At 37.8% G+C, this 20,238-nt stretch overlaps 1 protein-coding gene across 1 annotated transcript; it reads right to left on the reverse strand.

The window, feature by feature from the left end:
• Positions 1–5,836: 5,836 nt before the first annotated feature.
• LOC132296587 (uncharacterized) lies at positions 5,837–20,030 on the reverse strand (the record flags this gene model as incomplete). The annotated part of the gene is made up of 4 exons (XM_059794772.1): positions 5,837–6,220; positions 6,721–6,814; positions 12,258–12,520; positions 19,584–20,030. Coding segments are annotated over 4 exons (1,188 nt in total), but the record flags the coding sequence as incomplete, so codon positions are not given.
• Between the last annotated feature and the right edge of the window lie 208 nt (positions 20,031–20,238).

Below are 20,238 nucleotides of genomic sequence, written 5' to 3' on the forward strand. Positions count from 1 at the left end.
GCCCTTTGATAAGTAGTCCCTGTATTCTTTAGGCCGAATGGCATTAAACCCACTCAAAAGTACCAATTGACCCAGGACATCTAAAAGTCATTTTGGGAATATCCTCCTCGGCCATATAGATTTGATTATAACCTGAATGGCCGTCCATGAAAGACATTATTTAATATTTAGTGGCCGAATCAATAAGTTGATCAGCTACTGACATTGGATATTCATCTTTTGGAGTAGCAGTATTTAAATTATGAAAATCTACACAAATCCGAAGTTTGACATTTTTCTTTATTACTGGAACAACATTGGGCAACCATTCAACATACCTAACCGTTCGAATAAATCCTGCCTTAAAAAAGTCTTTCAATTTCTTCTTTAATTTTGAGCATTACTTCAAAGGACATCCTCCTTGGTGGTTGTTTATATGGTTGAAAATCTTTCTTGATATGTAATGACCCGGTCATTTTCTTCCTTTTCCCTTTTTCCTCAAATTTTGCGGATAAATTTTTTCCGTTGTCTTTTCTTTTCCGTGTATGGTTTTTCGTCGCTTAGTGTCATCTCGAGTGCTCAGAATTGGTTTCTGAGACTCTTTCATGTGAATTGATAACTTCCTTTGAGGACCGAGTCATTTTCGCATTTTTCATTTTTGGACACTATGCGCTATTTCATCTTTTCCCTATTCTATCATTTTCCTTATTTCGTCTTATCTCCGTTTGTCAGTTTTTGGCACAACCTCACTTCTTGTGCTCAGAGTTGGTTTTTGACTTCACTTATCCTTATCATGAGTGGTTTCCACAAAATACGTATCTTTACTTTTATAAGAAAGTACTCTGGTTACTCCCGGTGCCTATAGGGGCATAGATGCATAAATCTTTGGAATTAATTTCATTTCTTGGGGTGTTTTTTATAAATATCTTTTGCAGATATTTTACTTCAGGGGCATCTAAGAAAATATCTTTTGGAAGATATTTTCATTCTGGGGCAGTTTCGCAGTTAACCCTTTTTGTAGGGGCCATTGTGCAATTAACGAAAGTTATTGCAAAATGTCTCATCTGGAGCCTGTATTCTCGTATAGGATTCATTTTCACTTTTTGTTGACTTGTAAATTCATAGAATTCCATTCTGGTCGTTTTTCTCCAGTTTCAGAGTTTTTGGACCCGGTTGCTACCGAACTTGTTCGGGGCATAACTTTCTGCTCAGGACTCAATTTTCGACGCTGTTTCTTCTGTTATTCATATTTTCTCATTTTAAATCTTTTTTGTTCACAGAGTTTTGCTGTTTGAGCGCATTTACTCAAAATTCACTTTTCCGGACCCGGCGGGGCCCTTTCGGGGCACTTTTTGTGATTTACTATAAATAGGTGCCTTAAAAAAGAAAAATCTTCCTTTTCTCCTTGCATGACCAAAGGTAGCCATGGATGCCCATGGAGCTGCCATCTTCTTTCTCCTCCTTTAACCTATTTTTCCTAAGTGAAAATCCTTCGGCCTTTGCATTTGTTGCTCGCCTCGTCGTGCTCTACCATTACCCCTTATTAGAAACCATTTCTGACCAAATTTTGAGTTTGGAATTTAGGCCAAGTTTGGATTTTCATGGGGCTTCTTGGAGATTCATATAGATCGTGTTGTTCCCGACAAAACCCAGGAGTTTCGTCGGATTCGGAGCCGTTTCGTTTTGATGGTTTTTGAGATTTTCATCTCAAATTGAGGTAGGGGGTGTCTTAGGATTATATTTGTGTTGTATTGATGATTATATATGCTTATACAACTTGTATGCATGTTTTGTATAAATCTTGGAATTTAATTTTAATTAATTTCTTTGTAAAGGATTTAATGCTCAAGGATATGTATGACTTGGAATTGAATTGTAACATGTTAAGAAATTATGCTTGGATATGTTGGTTAACATATATTAAATTTGGCTCATTTGATTAAGAATTACAACTTTTATTTTATATTTATCTTTAGTGAAAATTTAATTCACATGGTTATATCAAGTATGAAATCAAGTTGTAATGTGGTATTTAAATAGGCCTTGGCATGTTCTCTAACATAGATTAAATTGAGGGCATTTGGAATTGTTTAAAAATCTAGAGAAAATTAATTAAATAGCTTGATTAATTTTGTTTTAAGTGCTTTAGTCACTTAAATTGTCATTTGATGTTATATATGTGATGACCATGACATGTCCTTCAATATAGATTAAATTGAGGTTATTTGGGATTAACTTGGAATTTAGATAATTTAACTATTTATGTCTAATTAAATTCTATTTTATTACTCCATGGATTTAATTGCATTTTGGAAGTTGTTTTTATATTTAAATCATGGATTTGGATTTGGTGTATGGTCACTTGATTACTTTTGAGTATTGGATAACATAGTTGTTACTTTTATATTCATGAGAATATGTTTTTCCTTATTAAATATATTGTTGCTATGTGTAAGGAATTGCACATTTTGTATTTGGCATCTTTCATGCCATAGTAGTTGTAGACTTTGAGCATGTATTGTATATGTTTCCAAAATTGGGTTGTGCTTAGTAAATGGTTGATATCTTGTATATACATGTTGATATATATACGTTATTGTACAATTTGTTGATTTTGGAAACTTGGGGATGTCGTTGTTGACTACGGCTAGGACTTGGTTCTAGTACGGGGGATTGTCCCTCTATATAGTCTAGTGTACACATAGGGAGGTTACCTATGGGCTAGTAACCCTATAGTAACTATGTTGTCGGTCAGATCCGGCGTGACGTCTGAGTATCCACTTTGTTTGATTTTGTATTTCATTTCAAGTTGATAACTAGATGATATCGTAACTTGTTGTTCTTTGTTTGATTTCCCATTTTAAGTTGCAAGACGTTAACTTTGAGAAATCATGCTTTAAGCATTGTATTGGAAGTTCCAATGTTGGTTAAATTGCATCGATATCATAATTTGTGTTTTGATGTTCAAATGTAGTTTAGGAATGATCCTATAGATTCACTTTGAACATAGACGTTAGATGACCTGACCCACTCTTATTGTTTTCGTATCTTAGATTTCAAGTTGAAGACTTTGAGAATCTATATCTAGTTGTTTTGTATAACATGTTTCCATGTTGTTTGAATTGTATGAACAATGTGACTATGCTAGAAATGATCTAAGTAGCTTAGGATGATCCCCGAGTCTCACTTGACATAGACGTTAGGTGGCATGAGCCCCTTTAACATGTTTCACCCTAAATTGATAAAACTGTAAAATGCTAGGTCAATGCATGCTCATCTCCTACGAGTAGCTTTATGTTACTCACCCCTACGATACTGGGGCATATTTCAGGTACAGGACTCAAGACTTGAAGATTTCATTGCCTTGGATTGTTTGGTAGCTTTATGTATCAAACTTGTATTCTTTGATTCTACGTATGTAAAGTGTACATAAGTACACTCCTTTTAATGCATTTGACATGTAGGACATGAGGCCAAGGGCCAAGCAAGTTCATATTTGCACTTGTATTCAATTGGTGCCATATTTTGCTTGAAAATGTATTTTTATCAACTATGGAAGCTTTGTATGCTAAAACTTGTTAATAGAATGTAAAGAGGCTTTAGGCCATGTTGGTACATCTATTTTATCATATTGCATGCACTTGCATACTCACTTTGGCAAACAACACCATCCTTGATGAAACAAAAACTCTAAGTAGCATTTTTAGGGAGTTTTACCCTATTCTGTTCCAGGGGCATTTCGGGTATTTCACAATGCATTTTTTTTTCATTTTTCCTCATGTAACGTGTAGAAAACTCAATTTTGAGGGGGGTTTATTCTTCGTGTTTTTCCAGAAAATGCCATCTTGGCCCTCAAAAATCCATATTTGTCCGAAAAATCCTTGCTGCCAGGTTTTGTAGATTTTTAGTGCAAATGTACTTGGTACTATTCATCGACTTTTTTTTGAAAAGTGTGACGACCGATCCAAAACTTCCGAGGGTCTTGTGGGTGTATTTTAAGATTGCATTTTCAATTTAGGCAATTTAAAAAACTCTCGAAGCCCTATTTCCTTTCTTTGGGCAGCAGCTCGGAGAAATTTTTACTTCATTGACCAGATTTTCTTGGGGGCATTCTGGGCATTTTACAATACATTTTTTTTTTGTTTCCGTCCGCTATCGGGGTAGGAAACTTGATTTTAGGGGGGGTTTCTTCTTTGAGTTTTTCCAGAAAAGTCCGTTTAGATGCCCGTTTTTACTTTTAGTTGCAGCAGTAGTGGGTTGACGGCACTGTAGCTGTCACGGCCTTCATCGGGCCGCCGCGACGTCGATTTTGTTTTTGACCTTTCTCCCTCATCCGGACTCCAAATCAAGTGAATTTTCTTTTTTTCAAATTGATTAATTTTTCATTTTCTATCCAACGGTGTGCTCGGTTGCACCCAGATATTTCTGGATAATTACCAGTTTACCCCTTTTAGCTTTATTGCTCGTTTTTCTTTGTTTTATCATTTGTCCTTCATCCAAAATCCGAATAATAAAATTCTTAAGTCCATCATGATTAGTTTTTCATTGTCTTCCCAGTGGTGTGCTCGATAGCACTTGAATCCACTTTTTTACAAAATGACCATTTTGCCCCTAGGTTCCTTTTTGTCCGTTTTTGAAACAACACTTCCGCATTTGTTTTCCTTTGGGTTCCATGACCTCATTGAGGGTCACATTGGTGTCTTAGAGACGCATTGTATCTATAGAGACCGTTGTTTCACCTTTCGCTTCCGCATTTCGGATCCGTTATCGGGTCATCTTTTGGTCATCACTGACGCACCGAGTTTACAAAACTTGGGCTGTGACATGATAGGCAACCTGTGTTATACCAGCTTTTGTGATAAGCCAGGCATCTCTTCATAATTCTAAGTAAAGCAATCCTTATATTCCTTTAATAAATTGATCAAATCGGACTGAAAATTACGCTCAAGCAAAGTACTAACAAACAATGGCCGATGATCTTCTTCAGTACCAACATTAATTTCATATAAAGGATCCTGAACCTCTGCCTTATTATCTTCTATCCTGAAAGGGGCTGACTCCAAATCTTCAAGTTGGATTGCATCCAGTTTTTCAAAACATTCTTTAACTATATCAGCCGTACTGGCCGCTACTTCTTCATATAATTGCTCTTCTCTAGCTAATCTATTTCCAGCAAGATATGCTTTCAGTCTTATGCAAGCGGCCCTAAAAGTTTGCCACTTATTTTTTTCTTTATTTATGTAATCCATCGAAAACGTCTTCAATTTCCTTGATGCTCGACCTGAAAATATCAATTTTCGGCCGAACTACTTCTGTTAATAGCTCTTCAACATCAGTAGTAACTAAGTTTTTCTTCATTGTTGCTACTGCTGGTCGTCTCATCCTATTAATGCCTTCAAATTTGATAGGTACAACAGTTTCATCATAAAGTGTAGCCTCGGCCGAATATACCTTGGCTATAAAACGTTTATTATCGGCGTCAACAATTTTTACCTCATTGTCATCTCTAAAAATCAACATTTGATGCAATGTTAATGGGATATACATATTAGGGTGAATCCAATCTCGGCCTAAAAAGAGATTATAGGCTGTGGTTGAGTCAATGATAAAGAAGGCCGTGAAGGAAGTTTTGCCACCAATAGTAATTTCCAAAGGCAGAATACCTTTGGTATTACTAGATCCTCCATTAAAATCGCTGATGGCCATGTCGGTTGGAACCACATCATCCATGGTCTTGCCCAATTTCATCAAAGTAGTCGCTGGAATGACATTTACCACCGAACCATTGTCAACAACACCCTATTGATTGGCTGTCCTTCAACCCAAACCTTAACATACAATGGCCTCAACTGTTGTGTCATGGCCAGAGGTGGTTTTTCAAAGATGATTTTATCAGCCTCAGTTGGTTGGCCCGGAGAGGCCAATCTACCCCGGCCGATGAACTCTTTGAACCATTCTTGATTTTTGATGATTTAGCCTCGTCCTTATGATCGGTTGATGTGACATCCCTGTTCATCTTTGGCTCCGTCCTTGCTTCAAACATAGAAGGTAAAACAAATACCATATTACTATTTACCTCATCCGGAAGGGAACCAAAACGAATCCTGTACTTGGACGTATGCTTTGGATCTTGATCTAGCTGATTATCTTTCTCTTTGTAAGAGGATGCCTCATTCCCAAAATATATAGCAACCTCTATGTCTTCAGCCTCCCTTGGTTCATCCTCCTTGGCTAATGGAACCTAGTCAATTTTATCCTTTTTTCTTTTAAGTTCTACAATTTTCATTTGCAACCTCCTTTTTTGAGTATGTGTAGGAGGTTGTTTAGGAAACTTCAGATGATTCACTCGAGTCCATCTGACATAGTCAACCAAAGGAGGTCTGACCGTTCTTATATGGCTAGACTCCTTCCCCTTTTGAACCCATATTTCTGATTGGATTACTGGTTTCCTTTTGAAACTAGGATAGGAATGTTCCTCTGGTAGAACTCTATCGGTCACAGATCTTTCTGATCGAATGATTTTTATTGCCCTTAGCCGATTCTCTCTGAATATTGGTCAATTAACTTCCTCGGGATTCTGTCTTGGCTGATGACCCAACCTTTCATGAACACTGCACTTCCTGGTTGATTGAAAATAGCTCCTCTTATCTTGATTATTCCCACGGCCTTTGCAAGTTGGGCAACAACCATTGCTGATAAGGGTAATTTGAGCTTCCCTAACTAATTTTCTAAATCATTCACCCTCTGTTCATTGTTGCTGGCTGATGATGAACTATCAAGAACTTTTGGCACCCTTTTTTGTTTACCATTATTAGCGACTTTTTCAAGTGCCAGGCTGATTACATTGGTATTTACAATATTAGGAAATGGATCACCATCAACCCTCATCACTTCTTGTAATGACCCGGTCATTTTTCTTCCTTTCCTTTTCTCAGATTTTCACGGATATTTTTTTTTCCATTGTTTTTTTCCTTTCTGAGTTCAGTTTTTCATCACTTAGTGTAGTCTCGAGTGCTCTGGAATGATTTTTGAGACTCTTTTCCTTGAATTGACAACTTCCTTTGAGGGCTGAGTCATTCCCACATTTTTCATTTTTCGACACTATTCACTTTTCGTCATTTTTCCTATTTTGTCTTTTCCCCGTTTGTCACTTTTTGGCACAATCTCACTTTTCATGGTCGCAGTTGGTTTTCGACTTCACGTACCTTCATCCTAAGTGGTTTCCACGAAATACATATCTTTACTTTTGTAAGAAAGTACTCTGCCTGCTCTCGGTGTCCGTAGGGGCATAGATGCACAGTTTTTCAGAATCTTTTTGTTTTCTTGGGGTATTTTTCATAAATATCTTTTGAAGATATTTTATTTTAGGGATTTTTAAGAAAATGTTTTTGGAAGATATTTTCGCAGTTTTCACTTTTTAGAGGGGCCATTGTGCAATTAATGAAAGTTATTGCAAAAATAACTCGTTTTGAGCCTAGGTCCTCGTACGAGACTCATTTTCACTTTTTGTCGAGTTGTGTACTCTTAGAATTGCCTTTTGGTCGATTTTCTTCAGTTTCTGGGTTTCTGGCCCCGGTTGCCGCAGAACTTGTTTAAGGCATATCTCTTTGCTCGAAACTTGATTTTTGACGCCGTTTCTTCCATTATTCATATTTTATCAATTTGAATCTTTTTCATTCACGGAGTTTTGCCGTTTGAGCGCGTCTGCTCAAATTTCACTTTTCCGGACCCGGCGGGGCTTTTCCGGGACACTTTTTGGGATTTTCTATAAATTGGGGGTTATAAAATTAAAAAGTCACTTTCTCCTCTCTTCATGCACGACCTGAATCTGCCATGGCAGTCCAAGGGGGGCTGCCACCCTTCTCCTTTAATTTAAACTTCCTTCCCTTTGTTAGAAAGTCATAGTGCCTTTGCGTTTTGTGTTTGTCTTGACTACGCGCTTCTTTCCCCCTTAGAACCCATTTATGACCAAATTTTGAATTCAGGTTTGAGGTCAAGTTAGGATTTTGGTAGGTCCTCTTTGGAGTTTAATGTTCACGGCGTTGTCCCCGACAAAATCCCGAAGTATTGTCGGATTCGGAGCCATTTCATTTTGGTGGCTTTTGAGATTTTCATCTTAAATTGAGGTAGGGGATGTTTTAAGATTATATATGTGTTGTATTGAGTGTTTCCCATGATTATACAACTTATTTGCATGCCTTGTATCAAATTTAAAAAATTAGTAATATTTATTTCTTTGTATGAAATTTAATTAACAAGGATGTATATAGCTTAGAATTGAATTCTGGCATGATGATAAATTATGATTTGATATGTTTGTTAACATATATTAAATTGGGATTAATTGAATAAGAATTTCACTTTTTATTTAATAATTATCTTTTGTGAAAGTTTAATTATCATGGACGTACCTTGCATGAAATGAACTTATAATATGCTTTTAAATTAAGTCTTGGCATATTCCTTAACATAATTTAATTTGAGAGCATTTGGATAAGTATAAAATCTAAAGATTAATTAAAATCCATTTAATGGTTCCATTGGCCTAATTAAGTTTTTAACTTGATATTTGTGATGACTAGGGCTTGTATACTAGCATATGTTAATTTGGGACCATTTGATGTTATTTTAGAATTTAGAGATTTAATTATCATGTTTTAATTAAATTCTATCCTATTGATCCAATGTTCTAAATAAACTTTTGATTTGATTCATGTAATGAACAAGTTATGTTGTTTAACATGTGTTAATTAGGGTTCATTTGATTGAGATATGAAACTTAGAGAAACTAATTAGGTTATATAATTAATTTCCATTTCTATTGTATTATTGATTAAATCATGTGTTTAACATTGATATTATGTTTGAAGCATGATTTTAGATTTGTAATGGACTTATGCGATTATGTTTTAATATTGAATTATATTGTTATAGCGTGTTTCGAATCGCATACTGAAGATTCGACATGTGGATTTAGGGCATGTATTGTGTGGTTTCAACCTACTTGTGTATGGAATGTAGTTTCGTGCTGATATATATATATTTCATATATAAGTTGTTAACTTATTTATTTGGAGTCTTGGGACATTGTTACTATGATATAGCTAAAGTTTGGCTCTAGTGCGGGAGGTATGAGTTCTCCCCATTGAGATAGTGCGCACTAGGGTGGTCTTCCCAGCGGGTTAATGCCCGGAATAACCATTTTGTTCTTGGTTTAGTTCGAGACGTGATGTCTAAGTCTTCCACTATTTGTTTTCGCATTCAATTCTAAGTTGACAACCAATGTTTAATTGTGACTTGTGGTTTTGGTTATTAGCGATTTAATGTTGTTAAGTACATTTACGCATTATGGTTTTGAATGAATCATAGCATGCTTTTAATGTTGTTTAGTACATTCATGTTTTTATGTTTTTTGATGAATCATTATAAATTTTGATGTTGTTAAGCGTATTTATGCTATATTGTTCAAATGTGATTTATGAATGATCATATAGATTCATTTGGAACATAGACGTTAGGTGACATGACCCACTTTAGTCGTTTACACACTTTTAGATTTCGAGTTGATTACTTTGAGGATCTATGTCTTAACGTGTGGTACTAGAAACTCCAATTTATACTAAATGGTTATATTTAGTTGTTTACACATTTTAGATTTCAAGTTGATGACTTTGAGAATCTATATTTTGTCGCTTTGTATAGCATGCTCCTATGTTGTTTGTATTGCATGAATGATGTGTTTTATGCTAGAAATGATCTTAGGCAGCTTAGGATGCTCCCTGAGTCTCACCTTTGATATAAACGCTAGGTGGAATGAACCATGATGTTTAAATTATGCAAACATGTAAAATGTTAGGTTGATGCATGCTCATTTCCTACGAATAGCTTTATGTTACTCACCCCAAAGTTACTGGGGCATATTTCAGGTATAGGAATCAAGGTTGAGATTCTCATCATGCTTGGATGATTTGTGGACTTGAAGGTTCCATTCGTGTAAAGGTTGGCTTGAAATACCATTTGTAGCCTTATTTGTCAAGTGTGTATATTTGATTCTAAACTTGTAATGTGTGCCTAAGCATACTTTTTGATTCTCATTTTATATATATGATATAAGGCTAAGGGCCAAATTTCATTTGAAGTTCATGTTTATTCATAATGGTTGTATTTTGCCTTTAATGAAAATATGTGAAAAAGCATGCGTTTTAGTATGTTATTTTGCACCGGAGTGTGCTTTATGTATGAAATTCATTACCTAGAATTTATTTAATATATATGAGGTATGGCTAAGGACCAAACACCATTTATTTTTCATTTTTGCATTTTAGTTCACATGTTGCATTTTTGGGCTAAAATAGTAGAAACCGAGCCTTTAAGGGTTCATTTTCAAATCGGGTGGTGTAAAGTGTGTCCCGGCACCTCCACTAGGTCTTATTAATCATGCATGAAGTGTGACCAAGGTCCAAATGGTAATTTGAAATCATTTGTAAATTTTAAATTTCAAATTTTCCATTTTATGTGCATTTTCGCCCTTTTGGCCATTGGGGGGTCAAATTTTGCGTTAGTGGTATTTTTAAGCCATGGACCATTGTAGCACGTCCTAATAGGTAATTTACATTTGCGTGCATGGTCGTTTTCGGGCAAACCTTCTTCTTTGGTGAAATAAGCCTCATATGGATTCATTTTGAAACTTTATTGCATAATCTGATCTAGGGGTATTCTAGACTTTTCACATCAGTTTTATTTTCTTCTTTCAACATGGTCGCTTAGAAAATGTGATTTTAGTGGGGGTTTCTTCGTTGTATTTTTCTAGAAAATGTCATCTTGGTATCAGAAATCCCTTGGGAAGTTCACTTTTCTGTTTTCAATTGTAACAGCTTTTTGGCCTTCATGACCAGATTTCATGGAGGGGCATTTTGGGTGTTTTACAGTGAGTTTTTTTTGAATTCTGTGGTGAGTCAAATAGAAAACTCAATTTTGAGGAGAGTTTTTTCTTTGTGTTTTTCTAGAAAAATTCATCTACTAGCCTGTTTCGCTCTCTGTTCTGGCAGATTTAAAAAAAAAAAAAAAAAATCATGTAGCAGCTTTTTGTTTTAACCCTCTTGGCCTATATTGATCTAGGGGCATTTCGGAAATTTCTTTTGAAAAATGAATTCCGGTCTTGATATGGTCACATAGAAAAAGTGATTTTAGGGGGGGGGGGGGGTTCTTCACAACATTTTTCTCGAAAATGTCATCTCAGACTCGAAAACCCCGTGTCAAATATGATTTCCTGTACGCATCAACACTATTTGAAAAGTCTGTTGTAAGGGCATTTTGGGGATTCCACGTCGAAAATAAATTTTTCTTTTGACATGGTCAGCCTGGAAAAATTATTTTAAGGGGGGGTTTCTTTTCGTGTTTTTCAAGAAAACGTCGTTTAGTGCCTCAAAACAGCACACGATTTCAGCATTTTGCCCAGGTTACTATTCACGGCCGCGGCGTAGTCAAAACTTTGTTTTGACTTTTCTCTTTCATCCGGACTCCGAATCAAGTGATTCTTGAGTCCAACTTGATTAATTTTTTGCTGTCTTCCCAGTGGTGTGCTCAGTAGCACCCAATTTTATATTTTTCAAAAATGACCATTTTGCCCTTGGGGCTATTTTTGTCCGGTTTTCTTGTAATTTCGCTTCCGCTACTTTCTTTTGAGTTCTGTGACTTCACTAGAAGTCTTGGATGTGTCTCAAAAATAATATACATTCTAGGGACGTCATTTTCATGTAAAATGACTGTTTTGCCCTTGGGGGCTTATTTGTCATATTTTCGATCTTTTGCTTCCGCATTAGTTCTCATTGAGTTCCACGACCTCATGGAAGGTCACTTTGACTTCTTAGAGTCATGTTCTTTTTGTTTTTACTTTCGCATTTCCGATCCGTTATCGGATCATCCTTTCGGTTCATCACTGACGCACTGGCCTAAAAAACCAGGGCCGTCACACTTCTGCCTTCTTTTCAAAAAATTTCAAAACTCCTTCGTCAATGGCTTTTTGCAATACCTTACCAGTATCGGCGGTGCCCTTCCTGGCCGATGAAGTTGATGGCTAAGTACCACTGGTAGATGCCTTTGGTTTTGTTAAAGCCTCACATACATAAGGCTTCTTAATTATAATTTCAGCCAAATTAGCATCAAGATCTTCCTCTTTAATCACATCGGTTGAAAAAACTTCATAATTGGGATCCCTATAGTATGTACCTTTAGAGGAATTTTTTCATTCTTTCTCCTCCTTGAGGACCAACTCATACCTGGTGCCTTTTTCGGCCAGGTCATACATGTCACGAAATGGGACTCCTTCAAACCTCTTCCGAAGTTCAAAATCAAGGCCGTTCAAAGCTAAACAGATGTACTCCTGTTCTGGAAGAGGTACACAACATCTCAATCTTGCCCTCCTGAATCTTGCAATGAATGTCTCGACCGATTCACTAGGCAATTGGCTCAGCCTGGATAAATCGGCCAGAGTTGGTTCTGTCTCAGTACGATAGAATTGATTGTGAAATAACTCCTCCATCTATGGCCAATTAAAAACAGAGTTAGAAGGTAAACGAATATACCATGAAAAAGCTGCCCAGTCAAAGAGTTAGGAAAAAGTCTTAATTTTAACCAAGGGCTCACACTGGCCTCTCCACATTGCACTGTGAAACGGCCAATGTGCTCCACGGTCGATTGATTCCCTTCTCCACTAAAGGTTACAAAGTCAGGGACTATATATCCTCTAGGGAACTCAACTTGGTTTACCACTTCTGGATATGGAGTTCTATAGATTGGTCGGCCGGCACCTCTAAGTTCCAGGCCGTACTCTTGGGTAAGTAAACCAACTAATTGTCTTCTGTCTAGCATGACCTGTGGTGGCTGATTTTGTGACGGCCCTGGTTTTTCAAGCCAGTGCGTCCTCTGATGAACCGTAGTTTGATCCGATAATGGATCCGAAATGCGGAAGCGAAAACAGAAAATAAGACTCTAAGAAGTCAAAGTGACCTTCCATGAGGTCGTGGAACTCAATGAGAGCTGATGTGGAAGCAAAAGACAAAAAATATGACAAATAAGCCCCTAGGGGTAAAATAGTCATTTCTGAAAACTATGGACTCGGGTGCCACCGAGCACACCACTGGAAGGACAACGAAAAACTAATCAAGATGGACTCAAGAATCACTTGATTCGAAGTCCGGATGAAGAAGATATAAAACTCCAAAGTTTCATAAAATCAAAATTTTGGGTTTGAAATCAATGCGGCAAGGGTACTTTACAAGGGGTAAAATGATCTTTTCAGATAAAACTGGATGCAATTGAGCATACCGATAGATAGACTAGGAAGAATTAATGAATCTAGACTCAAGAATCACTTGATTCGGAGTCCGGATGAAGAAGATATGAAACGTCAAAGTTTCAAAAAAATTAACTTTTGAGTTTAAAATCAGTGCGGCAAGGGCACTTTACAAGGGGTAAAATAGTCTTTTTAGATACAATTGGATGCAACTAAGCATACTGATAGGTAGACTAGGAAAAATTAATGAATCTAGACTCAAGAATCACTTGATTCGGAGTCCGGATGAAGAAGATATGAAACGTCAAAGTTTCAAAAAAACTAACTTTTGAGTTTAAAATCAGTGCGGCAAGGGCACTTTACAAGGGGTAAAATAGTCTTTTTAGATAAAATTGGATGCAACAGTTCATACCGTTGGATAGACAAGCAAAAACTAATAAACTTAAACTCAAAAATCACTTAATTTGGAGTCCGAATGATGAAGATATGAAGCCTCAAAGTTTCAAAAAAATCAACTTATTTTCCGGGTAAGAAATCTGGGCAGGAATAGTGTTTTTACAGCAAGCAACATTTGATTTTTTTTCTCAGAACTGAGGCTAAAAGTATAAAGATCACTCCAATCAAAGTAGTCATTCTCTACACGTGCATAGACAATTGTTAATGACTAATAATTTGGTTTATAAATGCCTTAATTTTTTTATTTATTAATCATTCATAATCCTAAGCCCTAACTATGCCGAAGAGAAACAGACACAATCATAAATATTGGAATTATAATTTCAAACCAACACATAAGAATTATTTTGTGACGGCCCAAGGTTTTTCAACCCGGTGCGTCAGTGATGAATAGAAAGATGACCCGATAACGGATTCGAATTGCGGAAGCAAAAGATGAAACGACATCCCTAGGGACACAACATGTTTCTAGGACACTAAAGAGACCCTCAATGAGATCATGGAACCCAAAGAAAACAAATGCGGAAACAAGATCTCAAAAATGGACAAAAGGAACCCAAGGGTAAAATGGTCATTTCCATCCTAAAAGTGAGTACTACGAAGCACACCGTTGGAAAGACAACGAAAAATAAATGAACTTAGACTCAAGAATCACTTGATTCGGAGTCCGGACGGCAAAGATATCAAAACTTAAAGTCGAAGGAGGAAAAACCCTATCCCGGTTCGAGCCAAAAACTGACACCCCTCCACTAAAACTTGAATAACTTGAGTTACCAAAGGAATATGAAACTCTAATTGGTACCATTGGAAAGCTTATTTCGATGTGGTCAATTTAGACTGAAGAACGGACCAATTTGGAGTTAAAATGAGGAAGATATGACAATTTGAAGTTGGAGGTGCAGTGCTGAACCAAGACACAAAAACACTCTGTGAATAGTACTTCGAGCGCTCGAACTTAGGACTTTGAGCACTCGAACAGTACCTGCCCGAGGCCAAAACTTTCTGCCCAAACTTCGAGCGCTTGAACTCCCATTTAGAGCGCTCGAACTCCTGTAGCTGCACCTAAAATGCAACCTTGAAATGCCATTTTGAGGACTTTTTGGGACTTTTTTGGAAAAAAGTTGTGAAGTAACACCCCTTAAAATCATGTTTTCTAGTCAACCATGTCAAGACCAACATTTATTTTTCAAGTGAAATACCAAAAATGCCCTTGAGGTCTCATTTAGCAAAAAAATGTAAATGAATGCTACTCTAAGTGTTCATTTCTTCAAGAATGGTGTTGTGTGCCAAAGTGAACATGCACACATATGTAAAATGAGAAAATACATGTGTTCCAATAGCTCATGGTCACATAACATGTCATATACAAAATACAACCTGTCAAACCTCGAATTCTCATCATTTCATAAGACAACTATGGGATTAAACTAGCATACATGTGATATAAGTGTACATGGCACTTGGCCTCATGTTATGCATACAAAATAGACATCTTCAAGTGTTCTTAGATATACATTACACATCAAGGAAGCCATTTTAGCTTTTACAATACCATACATCCATGGTATACAAAATTAACATCCAAAAAAGGAAGGCATGCTAAACAAGTGCATGTCAATATACAAAAAGGCTTCAAATAACTCAAAATCTTCTAAGGATGATGAGCATCCAAGAACATGGTCTCTTTACCTGAAAAATAACCCAAACCACTAGGGTGAGTAATCAAGTTACTCGTAGGAGAAGCATATGCGTATACCCTAAAGTTTCAATATCATTGTAAGATTAATATAGACGAATATAAGGGAGCATTCCACTTAACGTCTATGTTTAAGGTGTTCTAAGGGATCATCTTAAGCTAACTTAAATGTTTATTAGCAACACAATATCAAAATGGATGTACTTAGCAACATCAAACCGCATATAACAAAATTTACAAGTTACAAATAGCATAGATTGTCAACTTGGAAATGAATGTGAAATCAAAAAAAGTAGAATCCTTGGACACCTAAGCTCGGAATTCTGCCGAGACATCAACGGTTATTCCGGGCATTAACCTGCAGGGAAGACCACCCTAAGTGCGCACTATCTCGATTGGGGAGAACTCATACCTCCTGTACTAGAGCCAAACTCTAGTCATGTTACTAGTAACCATGTCCCAAGAGAATCCAAAGTATATATATCAAGTCCAAAACTTGTATATAGATAACAAGGCATATAAACCACCTTCCATGCACAAGTACTTTGAAACCATACAAACCATGTCTTCGGGTTCCAAGTCTAGAATGACATGATAGATGACAAGTTCTTAACATGATATTATGCACAAAACAATATCATTAACTTATCAATTTAAACATGCCTCAACAATAAGCCATATATACTAAATGTTTGCATTTTAGCAAATAGCTTCTAAAACAACCATGATTATTAATAGTAATACACTAGAATGTAGGATTTCCATCACAATAGCATAGTAATTCAAATCATTAAGAATTCTATACAACTTCAACAATCGTACTCAAGATATATACACAACATACATGCTTGATCAATGAAATCCTGAGTCAATCATAAGGATTTCCTATAGTATGCAATACTACAATTCTAAAAGCATATATACAATATATATTAAACCCCAAAGGATTTCAAAACACTTAGAAAATAAACATACTACCACCCCTACCTCAATAGAGAATTGTATCTCTATAATCCAAGCTACCAAGCACAAATTGGAAAACAGGCTTAGGGTTAATGAAGAGGAGAATGAGAGGAAACTTTTACTAGTTAAGGTTCTTAGTCTAAGATAAATGGAAGGGCACCAAAATTGAAGAAGAAAGCTATTAACCAAGCTTTTCTCCAATGGTGGCTAGGTTAGAACTTTGAAGAACTAAGGAAAATAAAGAGGATAAGTGAAAAAAATGGTGAGTGGAAGGGCTAGAGATCCTCCACTCACTATGTGCTCTTACACTACCTCTCACACACACACACAATGCAAGACTAGATCATGGCCTTACACTTGTCACTAATCCAATGCCTCTTCCAAGACTTAATCCTAAGCTTACACTTGTCAACAATCCAATGCCTCTTCCAAGACTTAATCCTAAGTTTACACTTGTCAATAATCCAATGGTTATATGTGCACCAATCTAAGGCCAACACATGGATGAATCTCCACCCACCAAATGTCAAGAGGTCACGGTGCCAAGTCTCTTCACCTAAATGCCAACAAATGGCTCCATGAGAGTGTGACACTTGTTACACTTTCCAAAAATTGCAAAATGGTCCTTTTTTAAAATATCTTCTAAAATAAATTGCAAAAAGGTCCCTCAAACGAAAAATAATAATTTTGCATAATTACACTAAAATCCCAAAAGTTATGTATAATTACACTAAAGTAAGCATTCATACCCTTAATGATAAATAAAAGCAACTAGCATGCTTTTCAACAAAAGTGAAAATACCAATGTCATGAAAATCAAGTATCATGAATACATGCAAAACCGGAATCAAATCCAAACACCCGAAGTGAGGTTAAGCGAGGAAAAATGATAAACGAGTAAAAGACAAAAAAAAAGAAAATCACCAAAAATGAAAAAGGAGGAAAAAGTTCGTGTCATTACAACCTACCCTCCTTAAATGGATTTCGTCCCCGAAATCGAGCCGTACCTGAAAGAGAGAACAAATGGGGATACCGAGAGCGTACCTCCTGCCCGAGCTCCCAGGTAGCCTCCTCAACACCGTGATGTCTCCACAAAACGTTAACCAATGGGATGGTGTTGGTTCTCAAAACCTGCTCCCGTGAATCAAGAATCTGGACTGGACCCTCCTCGTAGGTCACATCCTCATCAATAACAACATCAGTCCACCGTAAAACATGCGATGGATCCGGCTCATACTTCCTCAACATAGATACATGAAAGATGTCATGAACTCTATCCAAGTCTGGCGGTAATGCCAAACGATAAGCAACTTCACCAACGCGCTCCAAAATCTGAAATGGTCCTATGAACTTAGGAGACAACTTGCCCATTTGTCGAAATCTTAGAAGTCCCTTCCGTGGAGAAATCTTAAGAAAGACGTGGTCCCTTACCTCAAAAGACAAGGATATCCTCCTCTTATCAGCATAACTCTTCTGTCTGCTCTGAGCTGTAGCCAACCGCTGCCGAATCAACTTAATCTTCTCTGTTGTCTCAATGACAATGTCAGGACCCAAGGCGACTGTATCACCTACCTCGGTCCAACAAACTGGAGATCTACAAGGTCTGCCATACAACGCCTCAAAAGGTGCCATGCCAATACTGGTCTGGTAACTGTTGTTGTAGGCAAACTCAACTAAGGGTAAATAGTCTTCCCAATTACCCCCAAAATCCAAAATGCAAGCCCGTAGCATATCCTCTAATATCTGAATGGTACGCTCTGACTGACCATCAGTCTGAGGATAGAATGCCGTGCTAAAGTGAAGCCCTGTGTCAAGAGCCTCTTGAAAACTATGCCAAAAGTGAGACGTGAACCTGGGATCCCTATCCGAAACAATGGATACTGGAACCCCGTGAAGCTTGACAATCTGCCCCACATACAGTCCACTAAGTCTCTCTGCATCGTCCGTCACTGCTATAGACAGAAAGTGAGCCGTCTTAGTCAATCTATCAACAATGACCCAAACGGCATCATTCCCTGCCTTGGATCTCGGAAGTCCCGTCACGAAATCCATAGTGATGTGCTCCCACTTCCACTCTGCCACTGGTAGTGGTTGCAACAAACCTGCCGGTCTCTGATGCTCCGCCTTCACTAGCTGACAAGTAAGGTATTTAGCCACGAACTGAGAAACATCCCCTTTCATACCCTTCGACCAAAACTGTCTCCACAAATTGTGATACATCTTCGTACCACCTGGATGAACTGCGAGTCGAGAATGGTGAAAATCCCGAAGAACATCATCACGACAAGACAAAGGGACAAACATCCTCCCCCTGTACTTGAGACCACTGTCTGAATGCAAGGTCCAACCCTCTACATTCCCGTCGCCTGAAATCTGATCGTGGATGGACTTCATCTCCCCATCCTCCTGCTGTGCCTCAATAACTCTGCTAACAAGAGCCGGTTGAGCCACAAGGCTAAATAAAATAGCCGGTGAAACATCCTCATACAATTGCAAACCAAGATCTGCAAGCTCTTTTAACATCTTCCATTTGTGAATGGAAATGCTAGCAAGAGTACCTCGCGACTTCCTACTCAATGCATCAACCACCATATTGGCTTTCCCCGGATGATACTGCAACACAAAATCATAGTCCTCCATGAACTCAACCCATCTGCGCTGTCTCAAATTCAAATCCTTCTGAGAGAAGAGATATTTGAGACTCTTGTGATCGGAGAAAACTTCGAACTTCTCCCCATACAAATAGTGTCTCCACCCCTTAAGGGCAAAGATAACTGCTGCCAACTCCAAATCATGTGTCGGATAGTTCAACTTGTGAGTCTTCAACTGTCGAGACCTATAAGCTACCACCCATTCAGTTTGCATCAGAACACAACCCAAACCTTCCCGTGAAGCATCACAATAGATCACATAACCCAAACCACGTTCAGGTATGATCAAAACTGGAGCTGATGTCAACCTGACCTTCAACTCCTGAAAAGCAAAATCACAAGCCTCATTCCATATGAACTTGACTCCCTTGCGAGTAAGTCGAGTCATTGGTGCTGCTAGACGAGAGAAATCCTGAACAAATCTCCTGTAATAGCCGGCTAGGCTAAGAAAGCTCCGAATCTCAAACACTGTCTTCGGCCGCTCCCAATCCATTACAGACTCAATCTTTGACGGATCCACAGCAACACCGCCCCCTGACACGACGTGTCCAAGAAACTTCACCTCCGGTAGCCAAAATTTGCATTTCTCGAACTTGGCATACAATTGGTTATCCCTAAGGATCTGCAAAACTACTCTCAAGTGATACTCATGCTCTTCCCTTGAAGCTGAGTACACGAGAATGTCATCAACGAACACCACCACAAACTTATCAAGATGGTCACTGAATACACGGTTCATTAAGTCCATGAAAGTTGCTGGAGCATTGGTCAAACCAAATGGCATCACCAGAAACTCATAATGGCCATACCGTGTACGAAAAGCAGTCTTGGATATATCCTCATCCTTAACCCTTAACTGATAGTAGCCCGACCTCAAATCAATCTTCGAAAAGCATGTCGCTCCCTTCAACTGATAAAACAAGTCATCGATCCTAGGCAAAGGATACCTGTTCCTGATCGTAGCTTGATTCAACTTGCGATAATCGATGCAAAGTCTCAAAGACCCATCCTTCTTCTTCGCAAAAAGAACTGGTGCTCCCCATGGTGAAGCACTAGGACGAATAAAGCCCTTAGCTTTCAAATCATCCAACTGACCCTTCAGTTCATCAAGTTCTGCCGGTGCCATACGGTACGGTGCCATAGAGATGGGTGCCGTACCGGGAATGACATTAATGGCAAAAACCACTTCCCTTAAAGGA

This window comes from Cornus florida, unplaced genomic scaffold (genome assembly GCF_030987335.1).
Source record: "Cornus florida cultivar Cherokee Brave unplaced genomic scaffold, ASM3098733v1 CherokeeBrave_3.0.0_Hap2_Chr02, whole genome shotgun sequence".
Lineage (NCBI taxonomy): Eukaryota > Viridiplantae > Streptophyta > Magnoliopsida > Cornales > Cornaceae > Cornus > Cornus florida.